We start from the raw sequence: 19,932 nt of genomic DNA on the forward strand, positions 1-19,932 counted from the left end.
TATAAAAAAATATATATATATATATATATATATATATATATATATATTAAAATGTTATATTTTTTATTTAAATTGTTTGAGTATATATAATATTAAAATGATATTCAAAAGTGTAATAAAAAAATACACACGCACACACCCTTTTTTTATTTAAATTAATAAATATAAGCAGGAACTCAAATTATAAGTAATATTAACCTGATATTGAATAAAATATCAACATTAATAAAAAAGATTATATATATATAACAATAATATTGTATTATTAATAACTGTATTATTATTATATTAATTAATGATTAATATTCTTTCTTGTGTTCATTAAAATATTAAATTATTTTTAGCTATGCAACTTTACTCTGCATCAATATTTATTTTTATTAACATTTAAATTCTATTTTTAGTATAATTTTAATATATATATATATATTATTACTAATAGTATAATATTAATAATAAAATAATACAATATTATTAATAATATTTAATTATTATAATGTTAAAAATAAATATTCTTCCTCGTGTTCATTAAAACACACACCAACTACATAACTTTGCAACAACAGCTTTACTCAAAATTATGGTCCTTCTGATTGATTCCTATGAGCAATTTCAGAACAAATACCTAAATAGCAACATATAAACTGAATATTGTCTATATATATCCTCTCGACAGCGCTTGATCGCAGTCAAGCAGGTTAGTTCACCCAAAAATGAAAATGCTGTCATTAATTACTCACCCTCATGTCGTTTCAAACCCGTAAGACCTTCGTTCATCTTCAGGACACAAATTAAGATATTTGTGATGGAATCTGAGAGCTGTCTGACCCTGCATAGACAGCAACACAACTGAAATGTTCCCAAGTCCAGAAACGTAGCAAGGAGATCTGTAAAATAATCCATGTGACATCACGGGTTCATCCGCAATTATACGAAGCTACGAGAATACTTTTTGTGCGCAAAAGAAAAAAAAATAACGACTTTATTCAACAATTCGTCACACGGATACACCGTTTCCATTCAGATCAAATCACAACAACGAAGGAAACAGATCCGGCGTGACGCAGCTGACACAGAACAGCATACATACGTCCATTCTTTTGCGCTCAGAAAGTATATAATTGCGGATGAACCACTGGATTATTTTACAGATCTCCTTGCTACGTTTCTGAACTTGGGAACATTTCAGTTGTGTTGCTGTCTATGCAGGGTCAGACAGCTCTCAGATTCCATCACAAATATCTTAATTTGTGTCCTGAAGATGAACGAAGGTCTTACGGGTTTGAAACGACATGAGGGCGAGTAACTTTTCATTTTTTGGTGAACTATCCCTTTAAATACGTGACTTGTTCGCTGCCGAAGCGAGCGCGGCGGCGGCCCATCATGCCTCGTCCAGGCTCCCCCTCCTCCAGTCGGCTCTGATTAAAGCTCTCTTTGATTCTCGCTGCAGTCTGATTACTGGAGAGCCTGTCTGGATGATTCAATCACGATTAAAGTGCTTGGCTGGAGTGAGCGACGCTCGGGATGCTCTTTTCATCTTGGGCCTGTCCGCTCAGAGTGTTTCGCTTTAACGGTTTGCTGGAAAGGCCACTCGACTGATGAGGGTTGGAGTCGTTAAATGAGCGGTTCTGCTAGCAGTCGCTCACTTGATGGGGATATTCAGGCATTTCTAGAGAAAGACCTACTGCTGAGACTCATGGGAAACATGATTATAAGGCATCTAACAGTATTTTGGCTCAGAATGGATACAGAACTAAATTTAATTGCATTATTTTTACCTGAAACACTTTGTAATTGATGTAATCTGCAATAATGTGCTTCCAAAAACAAGAAGAAAACAATGATGTGGTATTACAAGATGAACGAAGGTCTTACGGGTTTGAAACGACATGAGGGCGAGTAACTTTTCATTTTTGGGTGAACTATCCCTTTAAATACGTGACTTGTTCGCTGCCGAAGCGAGCGCGGCGGCGGCCCATCATGCCTCGTCCAGGCTCCGCCTCCTCCAGTCGGCTCTGATTAAAGCTCTCTTTGATTCTCGCTGCAGTCTGATTACTGGAGAGCCTGTCTGGATGATTCAATCACGATTAAAGTGCTTGGCTGGAGTGAGCGACGCTCGGGATGCTCTTTTCATCTTGGGCCTGTCCGCTCAGAGTGTTTCTCTTTAACGGTTTGCTGGAAAGGCCACTCGACTGATGAGGGTTGGAGTCGTTAAATGAGCGGTTCTGCTAGCAGTCGCTCACTTGATGGGATATTCAGGCATTTCTAGAGAAAGACCTACTGCTGAGACTCATGGGAAACATGATTATAAGACATCTAACAGTATTTTGGCTCAGAATGGATACAGAACTAAATTTAATTGCGTTATTTTTACCTGAAACACTTTGTAATTGATGTAATCTGCAATAATGTGCTTCCAAAAACAAGAAGAAAACAATGATGTGGTATTACCTTGTTTTTATGGCATGATTTACATCAATATTTAAAATCAATATTAATTTATACATATTAGTAAGAAATTATAAATACTAAATACTATTAATACTAAAATATAATAAAAATAAAACAATTATATAATGTAAAAATAATAATAATATAAATACAAACATGCTAGATTTATATTTTAATATAAATGCTATATGAATAAATAATAATATACCATGGTATTACCATGTTTTTACCGCATGATGTACATTATAAAATATAATATGTATGAATCAATATTTATACATATAAGAAATTAATAAAATACTCAAAATATAATTAAATAAAATATACAGAATTAATATATAATTTCTAATATATAGCAATTATATATAATAATATAGTAAACAATAAACATTTTTATATAATTTATGGTTACACTTTATTTTACGGTGTCCTTGCTACAGTGTAATTATACATTTACGTACTGAGTAATATTAATTAACTACATGTACTTACTATATTTTTAGGGTTAGGGTTTGGCTTAGGGGTACTTGCATGTAATTATGCATAATTAATTGTTATTATAATAGTAAGTACATGTAATATGTGTAACAAGGACACCTTAAAATAAAGTGTTACCTAATTTATATATAAAATGTATATTTAATATAAAAAAAATAATAATATTATTAGCATCAGTATTACTGTATTAAATCCATGATTTACTATGTTTATTAGATATATGTCATGATAATACCATGACACTCTTTGCAGTAAATACCATGGTCATCATTCAATACCATGGTAAATATGAACATACCATGGTATTACCATATTTTTCCCTCATGGTGCCAAGAAAACATGACATTCTTTGAAAAGTCTCGGAGTACCATGGTATGTAAATATAGTAATATTTAATATCACAATGTCAAAGTACCACAGTATTTAGATGATTTCATACATGATACCATGATAATACTGTGGTTTTTGGACATGTACCATATTAATACCACAATATTCTTGGAAATACCTTGGCGATATAATGGTTTTTATATAGTACATCCAAGAATATCATTGTAAATGTCCAAAATAACACGGTAGTATTATTTTTCATAAGAACACCATGATATTCTCTGACGTGCTTCAAAATACCATGTAAATACCTCAGGAAAGGTATGGTATATGAACACGGTAATCATTCAGTACCATTCGGCACAATATGTTTTTGTTGTATTTCAACGAATTGCATTGCAACGATTTGTATTGTGAAAAGCGCTATACAAATAAACTTGAATTGAATTTAATATTTCAGGACTCACCCGAGCATCCGTCACTTTAAACTCTCTGAGGATGTACTGCGGCATGTTGTACTCTGCCATTGGATCCACCACAAAGTACTGATATCTAGCGGAGCGCTCCGCTGGCCAGTACTGGTGACACTTTTCCTGCGAAAACAAACAAAAACATAATTAAATCACATGCTCTGGAAGCCAAAAGCCAATGGTCTTTAAGAGAGACACTCACTCGTCCCATCTCCCTCAGTTTGGTCAGCATCACCACGATGGTGGAGTTGTTCTCCCACAACATCCTCCAGAAGTCTTCAGTGGTCTCTGCTAATGGCCCTTGTGTGGATATATAAGCCTTCTGTTGTCTACAGGAAAGAGAAAGTGAGTGCCTGTGAATTAAGGTGCTCAAATTGGCAAAACAAATGACTTCGGTTGCTTTCCCACTGCAGATCTCTGTCGCCGTACCTGTATCCGTCAATGAAGCTAGCATTGATATAGTCGGATCCCTCCAGCCCTCTGATGGGCTGCAGACACACTCGAGTGGTCTCATACGGCATGATGTTTACCAGGCGGTTTTTAAATTTGTTGCATGGCAGATTGGCACTTATGAATCTGGACGTGTGGGCTTTGGAGTTCGCCAAACGCTGTGGGAAAAGAAAGACGATTGATCAATCCAAGCCAATCTCTAAAACTGAAAACATTTACAGCTTAAATAGAGTTAACTTCCAACACCATTACAGATATTTAGGCTTGAAGGACATTACTTGCTGCATGGGAATCTCAGGCAGTCATTTAACCGTTCTGACCTTTTATTTTTGGTGTAATGCCTCTATTTTTCTCAGTCTCAGACTGTTTATAAATGGGCAAGACTGGGTGACCCAGTTTACTTGTGCTCGCAGGAAACCTGTCAATGCTCGTTGCTGTTATAATGACCAAAACCCCCATTTTTCGTCCATCAGGTGGCATGAAACCCTGCTCCGAAACAAACGGAAGGTCATGCAACTTTGGCGGCAATTGGCAAAATGGGTCACTGTTTCTTTTAGGATGCTGCTTTGTATTCATACTCTGACTAGACACCACCGTTTTGTACGCGCACATACACCTCGTACCCTCGTCTCATGATCCAAATTAGAGCTTGTAACCATCAATTAACATCAACCAAGCCACAGTACCCGCAATTCTTCTCCGTTTTCTAGGTCAGTTGTCTGGAAGCATTGTCTCCTTTTAACTGGACGAGTCTGGCACATCTAGAAACTGTGCCGCACTCTCTCTCTCTCTCTCTCTCTCTTCTGTTCTGCCAGGTAATGCCTTTGCCCGGTTATAAATCCATTCAGTTCCTGCTCCAGGCCTAGTCTTTTTTTCTCTTTCTTTCAGAAGCAGCCATTGGCTGTTTGTCTTTCCTTTGAGTCTTTGAGTAGCTTTCAAAGAGGGACCTGGAAGGGCATGAGGCATTCCGGTGGGAAGAGCCAACTATAAACCTGAGCTGTTGAAATAATAAGCACACACACACACACACACACACACACTTTGGCTAGTTTAGCGGGCCGGGGTAGAGTTTAAAAGAGGTTTTTGACATGGTTAGCCCTGTAGGCACCTTATTAGCACTAGCACTCTCATAGTGTTGGCAAAATATTCCCCCCATGCTAACCATATAAATATGACAAATAAAAGTCATAAATGATGTGTTAATTTAAAAAGTGAAAGTGATGTGTGGCTAAGTATACCACTGAATTACCAGCCTAGCACAACTCTAACTGATTGGTCTGCCATCTTAGCATGTTGCTATTTGATTTTGTGGCTAGAATGGCATACTCAATTAGCGAAAATGATGCTACTTTTTTCTCTCATGAGGAACCGTTTCTGACCAATTTGCAAAGCAATTCAGACATTTTGCTAACTAGTTTGATGATCTCTTTTAAGGAACTCATTCAGTCATGAATTGGACATTGTGAGCTGTGCTTTAGCAACACTAGATTCACAACTTGATTACTAAAATAGTATGTTTGACAATACTACTCAATAAAAAGAGCTTTACTACTACAATTTTTAAAAATAGAAATGCTATCACCTTGCTACTTGGACCCATCGTTAAACTAATTGGTTTGCCACCTCACTAATGCTACCAATGCTTCTCCCTGAGCTGGTGAGGACTACTTTGTTCCAAGCTAAAGAACGAGCCTGAAAGAGCAAAAGAACTGGAAAGAAGGAAAAGCTTTTCAAGGCCTTGGAGGCCAGAAACCTGCAGGGGTGTTTTAGTTACCAAATGGAACCCACAATCCCTGTCTGCTCATTAGTGAACACATCGCTTCTCCTCAACATCCGTCTTCACCGGGTGTTAATTACCCTTTCCACAATCCCTCTCTGGCTGTCATCAACTTTGGTTGTCTCTGTCACAACTACAGCTAGAGTTTCACATCTGTATCTACAGTAACAAAACATGCCATCAAGAGGTGTTGATTGCTACTAGCTCGATTATCTTCCTACTTTTCATATGTCTTGTGGATACCTTAAACTCCAGCTCCATGCCGCTGACGTGCTCTCCGGTCTCCACCTGTGCCAACTTCTGGATATAGGAGAAGAGGCTTCGTGCTGCCACCTCCGTGTTCCCGCAGGCGACGGCCTCCAGGAGGGCATCGTGGATGAAGCTGTACTGGTCTTCCGTCTGCACCATGTAGTTCCTCTGGGAGCGCATAAGGGTCACGTGACCGTAGATGTCCACCGTCTTCTCATGCTTGATTCGCTCTAGCATGGCATCAATCACGATGAAGCAGCCTGTGCGGCCCACGCCAGCACTGAAAACACATGTTGCACAAGTCAGGGATGAAAGTTGCAGAAAAGTTTGGTTTCATTACCAAGAACCAAAAGCCAACTTTAGGGAATGATGCCAAACTTGACTACAACTTTGAACGATGAGACTTCCTGACCAGTTTCTGGCTTCGAGAGCCCTGACAAGTAGGAAAAAGGTTCAGACCTGCAATGGGTGATGATGGGGCCGGCGTCCGGTGGATTGCAGGTCTTCACCCTCCTGAGAAAGGCCAGGAATGGAGTAGGGTACTCGGGAACGCCGTGGTCCGGCCAGGCGGTGAACTGGAACTGTCGGACCTCTCGCTTTTCACTGGAACCATTCTGAAAGAAGAGCAAATGTTGTGATGCTAAGTTGCCTGAATGCACAGAAATAAATCTTACCGGTTATGTGGCGATAAATATAGCCCTAGTTCTATTAATGCACGATTTAATTGTGTTAGCATGAGTTCATGGAGCTGTCTAGCAGTAAAGGACCTTACATGCCACATGTTGCACAAGTCAGGGATGAAAGTTGCAGAAAAGTTTGGTTTCATTACCAAGAACCAAAAGCCAACTTTAGGGAATGATGCCAAACTTGACTACAACTTTGAACGATGAGACTTCCTGACCAGTTTCTGGCTTCGAGAGCCCTGACAAGTAGGAAAAAGGTTCAGACCTGCAATGGGTGATGATGGGGCCGGCGTCCGGTGGATTGCAGGTCTTCACCCTCCTGAGAAAGGCCAGGAATGGAGTAGGGTACTCGGGAACGCCGTGGTCCGGCCAGGCGGTGAACTGGAACTGTCGGACCTCTCGCTTTTCACTGGAACCATTCTGAAAGAAGAGCAAATGCTGTGATGCTAAGTTGCCTGAATGCACAGAAATAAATCTTACCGGTTATGTGGCGATAAATATAGCCCTAGTTCTATTAATGCACGATTTAATTGTGTTAGCATGAGTTCATGGAGCTGTCTAGCAGTTCAAGGACCTTACATGCCAGTGTCATAAATATGCTATGATATACACGTTCTGGAATCGCCTTGTGTCACCAAAATGTCTTCTACAGTGTATTTTAAAACAAGGGAGCCAGGAACATGTCTGCCGCAGAGGAGATTTCGTTAAGAAGAGGGAGAGACATCAGTGTCCTGCTAGTTCTAGCTGCTAGCCTTTATTTCTCATCCTGGACGTCTTTAAAGGGAGGTTTTGCATTTCAATGTCTCTGCTGTTCCAACAGAGGCTTCCTTTGAATAAATGAATAAATAAACGATGTAATTAAGAGCAAACTGGCCCAGTTTTGCCAGCCACTTTTTTTCCTCTGGCTGTCTTCTGCAGGCTGTTTCTCTGCAGTGGATGGGCTTGTGCAGGATTGTTTTTAAGAATTCATGACTCTGGGGTTGACTTTGTGTGTGCGACTGCAGGATATGCGCACACATAAATACACCTTACTGTTTCAGCAAGTATGTGTGTAAGGGTAGTAAGCAAACTCTGACTATTCAGCCCAGCAATGCAATACAACAACTGTGGTGCAACAAAAACACACCTCATCTGTATTCGAAGATGTCCCTTTAGTTAAAAAAAAACAGTAAGCCATTTCATCTATTCTAGACTGTCCAAGAAGACAATTTAATTGCTCATTCATAGCTCAGAAGATCTCTTCTGAAACTAGTGGATTACTGGGACAAATCTGAGAAGATCCAGTTACTTTCTGTGCTATCTAGGAGAATCAATTGATATATTGAAAAGATCTAATTTCTCTTTCCTGGAGCTTTAAACGAAAGCATCATCCAGTAACCATAAGCACGCTCTTCATGCTCTGTACGACAGTCTCTCTTTAATCAATGCTTCTGTTCGTGTCTTACGGGCGCCCTTCACTACAGTAAAAGCTCAATCCATTTTAATTCACGTTACGGTCTGACTGTGCAACTGGCTGACCCCTCTCTATTTCTCTCCTTCGCTCCCAACCACTTCATGTTTACTTGACCGCTGCGCCGTCTGGGATGCCAATTTTGCATGGAGTCGTTTTGCTCTGGCCACTTAGCTAAGTGCCTCTCTTTGGCAGGCGTAGCATTAAAAGATGATGGATGTGAAATGAGGAGATTATAAAAAAATGTGCGTGTGTTGATGTATGCAGACGAGATGAGAACGCTGGGAGGGTTTCGGAAAAACGTTCCCATTTGCAGTCATCCCAGTTGTGCATGTCTATCGGAGCCCAAAAGCAAAACTGTGTAATGTGTCTGCTCTAAGGTCCAGAGGGAAATAAAAGGCCCATGCACAACGTAAAACTCTTTAAAACGTCTAAAGCAAAGTGTTCCTAGGAAAGGGAGCACATATTATCTAAGAAATGCCTTTTTTGTAGACTGAGGTGTCCAATCCTGCTCTTGAAGGGCCAAGGTCCTGTAAATGTTGCCTGGAAGTTTCTAACAATCCTTAAGACCTTGATTAGCTTTATTAGGCTAAACTCTGTAAGATATTGGCCCTTTGGGAGCAGGATTTGGCACCCCTACTGTGGCTGAATTGGTTTGCATGCTAGATGGCACTTAGGTGGACACAAAAAGTCTTACCTTGTGTAGAGAGAAGGTGCGCACACAGAAAGTGGCGAGTTCGATGGTGTCCAGGAGCGTCACTTGGATCATACCGTAGGTCTCCGTCCCTCTACATGGCCAGTACTGGTCGCACTTTATCTGCAGAGGGTGAGGGAACGTTAACATACCTTATGTCTTTCATGTGGGTTTAGCTGTCTTTTTTGGAGGTCATTGACTCAGATTTACACAGACATCTCTATGCAAATGCCTCCCGAATTTCAGTGTGCTGAGGAATTACAGTGCCATTGAAATAAATCTCACCAAGATCGAATCAAATAATTATCTGGAAGCTAACTAAAGCCTTTTTCAAAGACACTAAATTACTTTGGATTCTCGATTCACAGTAATTTAACAGTCTCTGATTCACAAATAACCACTCAGTCCTGGGGGTTCACACCTGCAATGTCAAACCCTTCCTGTCTACCCACGTCACATCAATACAGGTATAATGTTTTTCTTCCCTCCTCCGACACCTGGCACATTGACAGACCCCTGGCCTGCTGTAAAGATGCACTCAATATGGAGCATGGCGAGCAGTCGGGCTGCCCTCCGTGCCCTGATGCGATGTGACAGCTCGCTGCTTCAAAAATGTGCAAGTTTAATGTGTTCTTTGCGCTTATGCTGCAGATTGAACGGCTCACTCTGATCGCATCTGACAGAGCTCTAATACGCCATGTGGCGCCAGCTAAGATGGTGAGAGAGAGTGAGTGTCCTGAGATATCGACGGAGTTTGCTGAGCCTGACAGTCTAGGGTGTGACGGAATCGTCTTCAATGAACTTCCAGACGTCACGGCTGAGGGAGTCTTCAAGATGAGGGATTCTTAACTTCCTCTTTCTCTCACGCTCTTCTTTTTTTTTGTGGTAAATGGGCTGAACTGCCCCCCGATAGAGCCGAGAGATGATTCCCAGTTGTTATAGGAAAGTCCCATTTCCCTCCTTCATTTTTGCTCATCCACTCAACCGGCAATGGCATTTCAAATGGAATAATGTAAATTTGTTCAGTATGAAGCTCAGTCTTTTTAACAAGGCTAAAAGAGACGGCCTATTATATTCTTAGGGACTATTAGCTCCCTTCCATAACCTAGAGAGCTGCCTAGCTACCCAGGATTTTAAGACATCACCGGCACGCTCCAGATGTTAAGGTTGTTTCTAAATGTAAGATACCTTCTTTTGGCAAAACTGAAATGCTGCATGTGTCTTTTGCGGAGAAGACAATCCCAGAATGCAATGCAAACCATTTAATTCAATACAGTAAAGTATCAATAAATAGTTACCTAATATAAAATGGACCATTTTACAGAATATTTACGTATACTGCACATTTTTATGCTTGAGAGGATCAACATTCTAATTCAATATTTTCTTGTGTAGCACTTTTTTGCGACACCTGTGTATAGTATTCCAGATTAATACATTTGTTTTTGTTTAGCCTCACCCTTGACTTCTCTTCTAGTCTGGTCATCATGACCACGGTGGCGGCTCGTTGTTCCCACACCATTCTCCAGAAGTCCCCGAAGGTCTCTGGCAGTGGCCCCTGTGTGGCTATGTATGCATTCTGCTTCCTGTAGCCGTCAATGTAGTTAGCATTGATGTAGTCACTGCCTGTGATACCTTGAAACAAAGCAAGTAGGTTGGTAACTGTGAGAGCTAGAGCCAGAATGACAGAGATGTTCACTTTCAAAGGGACGCATCATGAAAAAGCAGGATTTTGATTGATGCTATGCTACATAACACAAAGCTAACACAACGTTTATGATACAGAAATCAGTACATCATCAAAATATGACGTTCAGATTTATAAATTGACATGTATAACGGCCCTCATTGCACATGCAAAGAGTCTTAAAGGTATAGTAGCACAAAGTCTTGTAAAAAATACATTTGAGATGTTTTTGGTGCAAGAAAATAACTTTACTTGTTGACTTCAAAAATGTGGTTTAATACCCCTGTTTCTAGGAAGTTACAAAATGGCTGATGTTGCTGTGTGAGTCTTGTGAAAAACTTGTGAAAAACTTGCTGCTCCAATAACATGATATACAGTCACAGTCTGGAAAGAGGCTATTGCAGAGCTTGTGACAGATATCCATCATAGAAAATAATCCCCATGAAAGAAAAGCCATCAAGCCCCTTCGCAGCTTTTTCTCACTTCCTTCCAGCGTTTTCTGCCCTGACTAGCTCTCTGAGGGCCGGCCAAAAGCATCCACTGCAGCTGATTTAGGGCCAGATGCTATACGATGGAATTAGGCTGGACTAGGAGTAAATCAGTGATAAGAACCCATGCCGGACCCAGTCTCGCTTTCTTTCTGCCATCGCTCTGGGCGGCCCGCAGTAAATCTCCCATAAAGCAGCCAAACATTCTCCCACCTAAGCTCAGGATCCATGAGGCGGCGGGAACAGAAGTAAAGCCCTTGTGTGCCACTGCTAGAGGTAACGATCTTGCGGTCTAGGTCATGAGACCTCTCAAAATCACATAAATATGGCCTTGGCTCTCGAAATTGGGATCTCAGGGTCTTCAGGGTTACTTCCCGGTCTGGATCTGGGCCTTAAAGGGGTTTAGTGTTGGTCTGAGTAACAACATGTAATTCTCATAATAACCTTAATAATAGAGGTGATTTAACAAGCCAATTACAGGATGTGACAAAGAAATGTATTGATGAATTACAAGACAATTAATATGTATTATATATATCAATAATATATATTACATTTGACTCTCATACAAAATAAGTGTAGTGTACGGTTTTCACCCATTTCATCATTTACCACAAGTCTGATTACCTCTCCTCAATGACCTGCATGATTTGATGTGTCATTCGTGTACATAGCACAAATGGCGAGGGACACGTTATACAACAAAGTTCAATATTTAAGGTTAGGTGTTTGTTCAAATCCCCCGGTAGGAGCAAGCGCCATTATTGAGCTGTCTCTTTTCCATGAGGTGACATCGTTTGAATATTTGGCATTTAAAATCACTAGCCACTCTTCACTGCTCATAATACTGGTGTATCGTCCTCCTAAAACAAGCATGCAATTTCTGTGAGACTTGCGTGAATTGTTGACAATTGCTTCTGCCCAATCTACAGCTATGCTATTACTAGGGGATTTCAATATTCAGGTTGATACTGATACTGTTCATGCTCTTGAGTTCATGTCTGTCCCTGACTGTTTTAATCTGCAGCAACATATTGATTTTACAACTCATGTACATGGCCATACACTGGATTTGGTCTCCTCTACTGGTATCGACATTACTGCCTTAAAAAGCTCTGACATAGGATTTCTGATCATAAACCGATACAATTTTTTTTGTCATTTTTACATTCCAAAACCTGTTGTTAAATCTTTGATTGAGTATCGTGCATGGAAGTTGGTTGGTCCTCTGTCATTTTCTGCTGCACTCATTGATTCCTCCCTCTCTGACTGCTGCAGTCTTTCCAGTGCTGAAGAGATTCTTAATGTCTATGATGAAATTATACCTACTATTTTGAATAATTTTGCTCCCATAAAATCTAGACAGGTCCCTTCCTCGCACACTTCTCCTTGGTTAGAGCAATGAAAACCAAGGGCCGCCGGCTGGAAAGGCTTTATAAGAAAACTGGCCTTATTGTTCACTCCTGAACAACACATTAAGCAGTACAGGAACGCTCTTAATGCGGCTCGATCCTCTTATTTCTCTACTTTCATTGATAAGTCCAAAAACAGGCCTAGAACATTATTTATTACAATTAAAAAGTTAACACAGCCACCCACACAGTCTCTAGTCGGCCCTGATCAAATGTGTGACGCTTTCCTGAACGTTTTTCAGAGTAAAACATCTCATACCTGTCAACCTCTGTTCCCACTACTGAACTTCTCTCATTATGCCATGCTCATAGCTTCTCTAATTTGGACTCTATTGTCCCCACAGAGGTTGGTGAGATAATCAGGCTGTCTAATTCCTCTACTAGTCTTCTTGATCCTGCATCTACCTCTTTACTGAAGAATTGCTTGCCTGCTTTGTCACTACCCATCACTCACTTCATTAATACGTCAATGTCATCTGGAACTGTACCATCAAAGCTTAAGATCGCTGCTGTCACTCCAGTTCTTAAAAAGCATGGTCTCGAGCCTTCTTCCCCAAGTAGCTATAGGCCTATTTCAAACTTATCTTTTCTCTCTAAGATATTAGAAAAAGTTGTTGCCTCCCAGTTACAGGCCTTCTTAACAGCACACAACCTCTACGAGCCCTTCCAGTCTGGCTTTCGTCCATTAAACAGTACTGAAACAGCCCTGGTTAAGGTTCTTAATGATCTTCTCTTAGCTTCTGATTCTGGTGCTCTCAGCACTCTCCTGCTGTTAAGACCTCAGCTCAGCTTTTGACACTGTTTGTCATGAGATACTCCTCTCCCGGCTTTCCGCAATTGGAATTTCTGGCACAGCCCTTGAATGGTTTTCCTCCTATTTGACCGGGAGGCAACAATTTGTTATAAACCAGAAACACAAATCATCTACCAAATCTATCAGTTGTGGTGTACCTCAACGTTCTGTTTTGGGCCCTCTCCTCTTTACCATTTATATGCTACCAATTGGACAAATAATTAAACGCTATGGGTTTAACTTCCACTGTTATGCAGATGACATCCAAATTTATTTTAGCGCACCTTCCACCTCAGTGTTTCCTCCACCTGCATTAACTAATTGCATCAAGGAACTCAAGTTTTGGCTGGAGGCAAATTACCTTAAATTTAACTGAGGTAATTCTGATTGGCTCTAAAGCTGTAGTATCTAAACTCTCTGGTCAACTGATGGATCTGGATGATAATCTGATTATGCCCTCCACTAAAGTTAGCAATCTTGGTGTTCTCATTGATTCCACTCTTTCATTTAATGATCACATTGGTAAAGTAGTAAAGACAGCTTTTTTCCACCTGCGCAATATCTCGCGTATTCGATCCTCTCTCAGTCAGCAGGATGCTGAAACTGTTATACATGTCTTTGTCACATCTCAACTAGATTACTGTAATTCACTTCTTTATGGCCTGTCAGCTAATAATATCACACGACTACAATATGTTCATAACTCTGCAGCTCGCTTGATTTGAAGAAAGAGCGATCACATTACCCCAATCCTCTATCACCTTCATTGGCTTCCGTTTTTTTTTTGGGCATAAATTACAAGATACTAATTCTCACTTATAAAGCTCTCCATAACCTTGGTCCTACATATTTATCTGATTTACTTCTGCCTTATGTTCCTGCCCGCTCCTTACGATCTTCTAGTGAGGGATTGTTAGTCACCCCTAAGTTTCGTCTGGTGACTATGGGATCTAGAGCTTTCAGTGTTGTGGCTCCCAGATTGTGGAATGCTTCAATTACTCTTCAGCTCTCAGTCTGTAATTTGTACCCTGTTATGGATGTTTATCTACATTCTCATGTATCTCTAATCTAACTTTGTAAGTGGTCTCTGTATATTACTCTCAGCTCTTGTGTTCTGTCTTCTGGTTTTGATGTTTATCTGTTTCTGTTCCTTAAACCTGACTTGTAAAGTGACCCTGGGTTTTGGAAAGGCGCTATATAAATAAAAATTATTATTATTATTATTATTAATTCTCTGAAACAAGTCACTTATAATTATAATTTAATCGGGGTCCGTGTTCACTTCGGGCCTCTGGCAAATAACCTATGAGAGCCATATTTAATTGTACAGTTTATCCAACACAAAAGCTTCAATCACAAACACAGGCCCGCAGTGCTAAATTGTTGTTTTTGTGCCTTAACAACGAACAATGAAACACGTGGCTATGCTCATTTTCTAGCCCCCGCTACGTTGGAGAAATAAGCAAAATTAGCAATCGGGGAAAAAAGGATGCCATTAAAAGCCTCTTCCTCGTCTCACAAAGCGATCGCGGGAGTGTTACGCTTTAGTCATAGCTAAGTGAACAGAGAACGGCTGCCTGCACAAATTGTTCCACCGCTGTGTCTAATGGCGAAATCACTGCACTGTAAAATGGAAATTTCGAACTTGATTAATTTATGCATTTATGGGCGCTGTCTTTGTGATGATTCTGTTACGCTGCGTTATTGCTCATCTAAATCGGGGGGGGGGGGGATGGGGGGGATAACTGTAAACAGCACAAAGGAGCATTGAGGATTGTCGCCTCTGGATGGAAAAAAGATGGGCGTTTTACCAACATTACAGCAGAATCTCTGCTGATTTTCCACTGTTTCTTGCAAAATCTTGACAGCTTCTATACCTTAACCAAAGGATATGGCTGTGCAATTTCGGCTGCTTTTGAATTATCGGACTCTAGTTTCCTGTATGTGCACGAGCAGACAATAAAATTGCATGGGAAGGGAAGAAAGCTGATTGATTTATATATCAATCAGGATAAACACTATAAGGTTTTAGGACCTTGCACTGAAATACATTTTTCAAATAAACAGCCTTTTTGAAGCCAGATGCATCTGTGGGCGACAAGAAAGTTCAGTCATTCTGGAACCTTCAGATGCAACGCTTTTTTTTTTTGAAAGAATCAGTGTGTGTGCAGTTCTGGCCAACCTTCGATGGGTGCCAGGATTATGCGGGAGTGGTCGTAGGCGATGACGTTGGCGTAGCGGTTCTTGGGTTTGTTGACCTCCAGGTTGGAATGCTCCCAGGTGAACTGCTGACCCGGATCGATGGACTGTGGAAAGAGAAAACGGAGTGAAGCAACCCTCAGGGCTTTTCCCAATCCCTCAGCATCACTGGCATGAATGCTAATATGAGAAGAGAGTGAGTTTACATCTGCTAGAACATCAGAAGAAGGTAGAGAAACAGAAGAGAGTTCAACACTCAGAAAGCAGGGTTGAGTGAGGCCACGGAGCCTGGGAGGACTAAAACTAACGGAAACTAGCGAATTGAGGATCCAGCAAAAAGCAGCTTGGATAAACATTCACAACAAGATAAAAGTCCTCCTGCTGCAATCACAGCCGCACATTAAAGTGTAATTAAAAGCCGTCTGCTATCGTTTAAATATTCACCAGCATTCGGTCAGGTAGCTTTGTCGTGGACAGTGAATAATAGCAAAGGAAACGCTGATAAAAGAGTCTGTTCCTTCCTGTGATGGGGTGAATTATTCCCAATATGAGAATTTCTGAATAAATATTCTATTCCCCTGTCGGGGTAATTTAGTATTCCATTATGATTCCGAGCCTGTTCTCGGGCAATGGCTCCATCCCAGCTCTTCTAGCTTGAGGGATGTTTTTATTTAGGTGACCATCTCTGCATGCTGAAACTGGGACTAGATAACCCACAATGAGGGGCTTGATGTAACTGTTTACCCCGTGATGATTACAGGCACAAATAACAGAGCATGGATCCTCCACAGGTTGTCCGTGCTCTCAAACCCGTCTCTCTTATCATCTACCCTACAAACCGACTGTGGGTTGGGTTTGGGACCGACACAGCTTGGATTGGTTTGGTTCTCCTCCAAGCCAAATGCCACACTGTGATGTGATCTAAAGGATTGTGTATGGACGGAAGCATGATGACATAATCAGGAGTTTGGTAATCCACAGCATGTTTCTGCATAAATCCCAACCCACATCCTCATATCTGACCAAAACCATTTGCGCCAAACACATTTATCTGCTTCAAATCAGCTTCCAACTCTAATGTTTTTTCTCTTCTCTAGCCCAGTTTTTCATAGACATCACTCACTGATTTAACAGCTACTATTAGAATGCTAACACACTATGATGATCAAAAACTACATTCATTCCAGTTTTTTCTTCTAGAGCAGCAGTTCCCAAACACTTTTCTCAGCTGACCTAAATTATGTATTTTAATTATGTATTTGAGTTTAAAGGGTTACTCCACCCCAAAATGAACATTTTGTCATTAATCACTAGCCCCATGTCGTTCCAAACCAGTAAAAGCTTTGTTCGTCTTCGGAACACAATTTAAGATATTTTGGATGAAAACCGGGAGGCTTGTGACTGTCCCATAGACTGCCAAGTAAATTACACTGTCAAGGCCCAGAAAAGTATGAAAGACATCGTCAAAATAGTCCATCTGCCATCAGTGGTTTTTCAAATAAACAGCCTTTTTGAAGCCAGATGCATCTGTGGGCGACAAGAAAGTTCAGTCATTCTGGAACCTTCAGATGCAACGCTTTTTTTTTTTGAAAGAATCAGTGTGTGTGCAGTTCTGGCCAACCTTCGATGGGTGCCAGGATTATGCGGGAGTGGTCGTAGGCGATGACGTTGGCGTAGCGGTTCTTGGGTTTGTTGACCTCCAGGTTGGAATGCTCCCAGGTGAACTGCTGACCCGGATCGATGGACTGTGGAAAGAGAAAACGGAGTGAAGCAACCCTCAGGGCTTTTCCCAATCCCTCAGCATCACTGGCATGAATGCTAATATGAGAAGAGAGTGAGTTTACATCTGCTAGAACATCAGAAGAAGGTAGAGAAACAGAAGAGAGTTCAACACTCAGAAAGCAGGGTTGAGTGAGGCCACGGAGCCTGGGAGGACTAAAACTAACGGAAACTAGCGAATTGAGGATCCAGCAAAAAGCAGCTTGGATAAACATTCACAACAAGATAAAAGTCCTCCTGCTGCAATCACAGCCGCACATTAAAGTGTAATTAAAAGCCGTCTGCTATCGTTTAAATATTCACCAGCATTCGGTCAGGTAGCTTTGTCGTGGACAGTGAATAATAGCAAAGGAAACGCTGATAAAAGAGTCTGTTCCTTCCTGTGATGGGGTGAATTATTCCCAATATGAGAATTTCTGAATAAATATTCTATTCCCCTGTCGGGGTAATTTAGTATTCCATTATGATTCCGAGCCTGTTCTCGGGCAATGGCTCCATCCCAGCTCTTCTAGCTTGAGGGATGTTTTTATTTAGGTGACCATCTCTGCATGCTGAAACTGGGACTAGATAACCCACAATGAGGGGCTTGATGTAACTGTTTACCCCGTGATGATTACAGGCACAAATAACAGAGCATGGATCCTCCACAGGTTGTCCGTGCTCTCAAACCCGTCTCTCTTATCATCTACCCTACAAACCGACTGTGGGTTGGGTTTGGGACCGACACAGCTTGGATTGGTTTGGTTCTCCTCCAAGCCAAATGCCACACTGTGATGTGATCTAAAGGATTGTGTATGGACGGAAGCATGATGACATAATCAGGAGTTTGGTAATCCACAGCATGTTTCTGCATAAATCCCAACCCACATCCTCATATCTGACCAAAACCATTTGCGCCAAACACATTTATCTGCTTCAAATCAGCTTCCAATTTTTTCTTTTTTTCTCTTCTCTAGCCCAGTTTTTCATAGACATCACTCACTGATTTAACAGCTACTATTAGAATGCTATGATGATCAAATGATCAAAAACTACATTCATTCCAGTTTTTTCTTCTAGAGCAGCAGTTCCCAAACACTTTTCTCAGCTGACCTAAATTATGTATTTTAATTATGTATTTGAGTTTAAAGGGTTACTCCACCCCAAAATGAACATTTTGTCATTAATCACTAGCCCCATGTCGTTCCAAACCAGTAAAAGCTTTGTTCGTCTTCGGAACACAATTTAAGATATTTTGGATGAAAACCGGGAGGCTTGTGACTGTCCCATAGACTGCCAAGTAAATTACACTGTCAAGGCCCAGAAAAGTATGAAAGACATCGTCAAAATAGTCCATCTGCCATCAGTGGTTCAATCTGAGTTTTATGAAGCAACGAGAATACTTTTTGTATGCAAAGAAAACAAAAATAACGACTTTATTCAGTGTTATTTACTTGGCAGTCAATGGGACAGTCACAAGCCTCCTGGTTTTCATCCAAAATATCTTAAATTGTGTTCCGAAGATGAACGAAGCTTTTATGGGTTTGAAACGACAATGGGGGTAAGTGATTAATGACAACATTTTTATTTTGGGGTGGAGTAACCCTTTAAGGATTTTTTTCAAGCTTTCCAAAGAAAAATAAAATATGCAACGACTCCTTTTAATCTGTAAGGTAAGAGAAAATGTGATTTAATGTTACACAATTTATCTTAAAAATTACACAATTTAAAAAAATAGTTTAAATTTAATTAAAACAATTTTAATTGAATAATTTATTTACATTAAATTCATAAAAATATTTTATTTAAAAATATTACACTAATATATTTCATTAAATTTTTACTGTAATACATAATTTTAATAATTTAATTTGCATTATTTCATGAAGGCCTTGCAGTTCCATTGTAAACCTCAAAAGGTTCATGGACCCCCTTCTTATTCACGAAGCCAGAGCGGATCAAATTTGTTTTATCAATTTATGTAACTCTGAAACTATCAAAGGTGATCCTGATTATACCATTGATGTCTCCCTATTTGCAGATGGCTAAGGTCAGAAACAAACTATTCAACAATCTGCTACTCAGGCTTAGCTGTTTATGAATGATGTTCCTTCATTTGGATAGTATATGCAGCTAATGCTAAACTATATGCTAAGCCAATGTCCCAAAAATGATAGTGTGTTGGCTCAACTCAAGCATGCCCATGTTCCTGCTGAGATATCAGGTCTGGCTCACGCTGGGAGCCATTTAAGATGGCATTAAGCCCCAGGGGTGATGATTGCAGTGCTGCCGTAGCACGCTGTGATTTAAGATGGACGACGACATTTGCTCTATGCAGATGAAGGCTGATTCAGCAATAGCAAAGGCTAATCAGCAGCCGCTACGCTTACGAGGCCAACACTTCAAACCAAGACATCCGTGCCACTGCAAAACCTCATGGCACTTGAGTAACTGCCATGCAAATGTTGACAACAATTAATTGCCATTTGTTTTGCAGGAAAACCCACTTGTCTTTTGAAATGGCTAACAATCCTATTCGTAAC

The 19,932-nt window shown here is 40.4% G+C and overlaps 1 protein-coding gene across 1 annotated transcript in view; it reads right to left on the reverse strand.

Annotated features, from left to right (window-relative positions):
- LOC107562087 (receptor-type tyrosine-protein phosphatase S-like) overlaps positions 1-19,932 on the reverse strand; it is a 74,852-nt gene that overhangs the window by 7,843 nt on the left and 47,077 nt on the right. Inside the window, exons 20-28 of the mRNA XM_016246652.1 lie at positions 17,253-17,376; positions 10,512-10,687; positions 9,056-9,175; positions 7,174-7,328; positions 6,220-6,505; positions 4,179-4,357; positions 3,952-4,078; positions 3,747-3,872; positions 1,939-2,048 (exon numbers count right to left, since the gene is read on the reverse strand). Coding sequence (XP_016102138.1) covers positions 1,939-2,048; positions 3,747-3,872; positions 3,952-4,078; positions 4,179-4,357; positions 6,220-6,505; positions 7,174-7,328; positions 9,056-9,175; positions 10,512-10,687; positions 17,253-17,376 — 1,403 coding nt within the window. The remainder of the gene's footprint in view (positions 1-1,938; positions 2,049-3,746; positions 3,873-3,951; positions 4,079-4,178; positions 4,358-6,219; positions 6,506-7,173; positions 7,329-9,055; positions 9,176-10,511; positions 10,688-17,252; positions 17,377-19,932) is intronic.

The sequence above is a fragment of the Sinocyclocheilus grahami genome, unplaced genomic scaffold (assembly GCF_001515645.1).
Source record: "Sinocyclocheilus grahami isolate Dianchi unplaced genomic scaffold, SAMN03320097.WGS_v1.1 scaffold805.1, whole genome shotgun sequence".
Taxonomy (NCBI): Eukaryota; Metazoa; Chordata; class Actinopteri; order Cypriniformes; family Cyprinidae; genus Sinocyclocheilus; species Sinocyclocheilus grahami.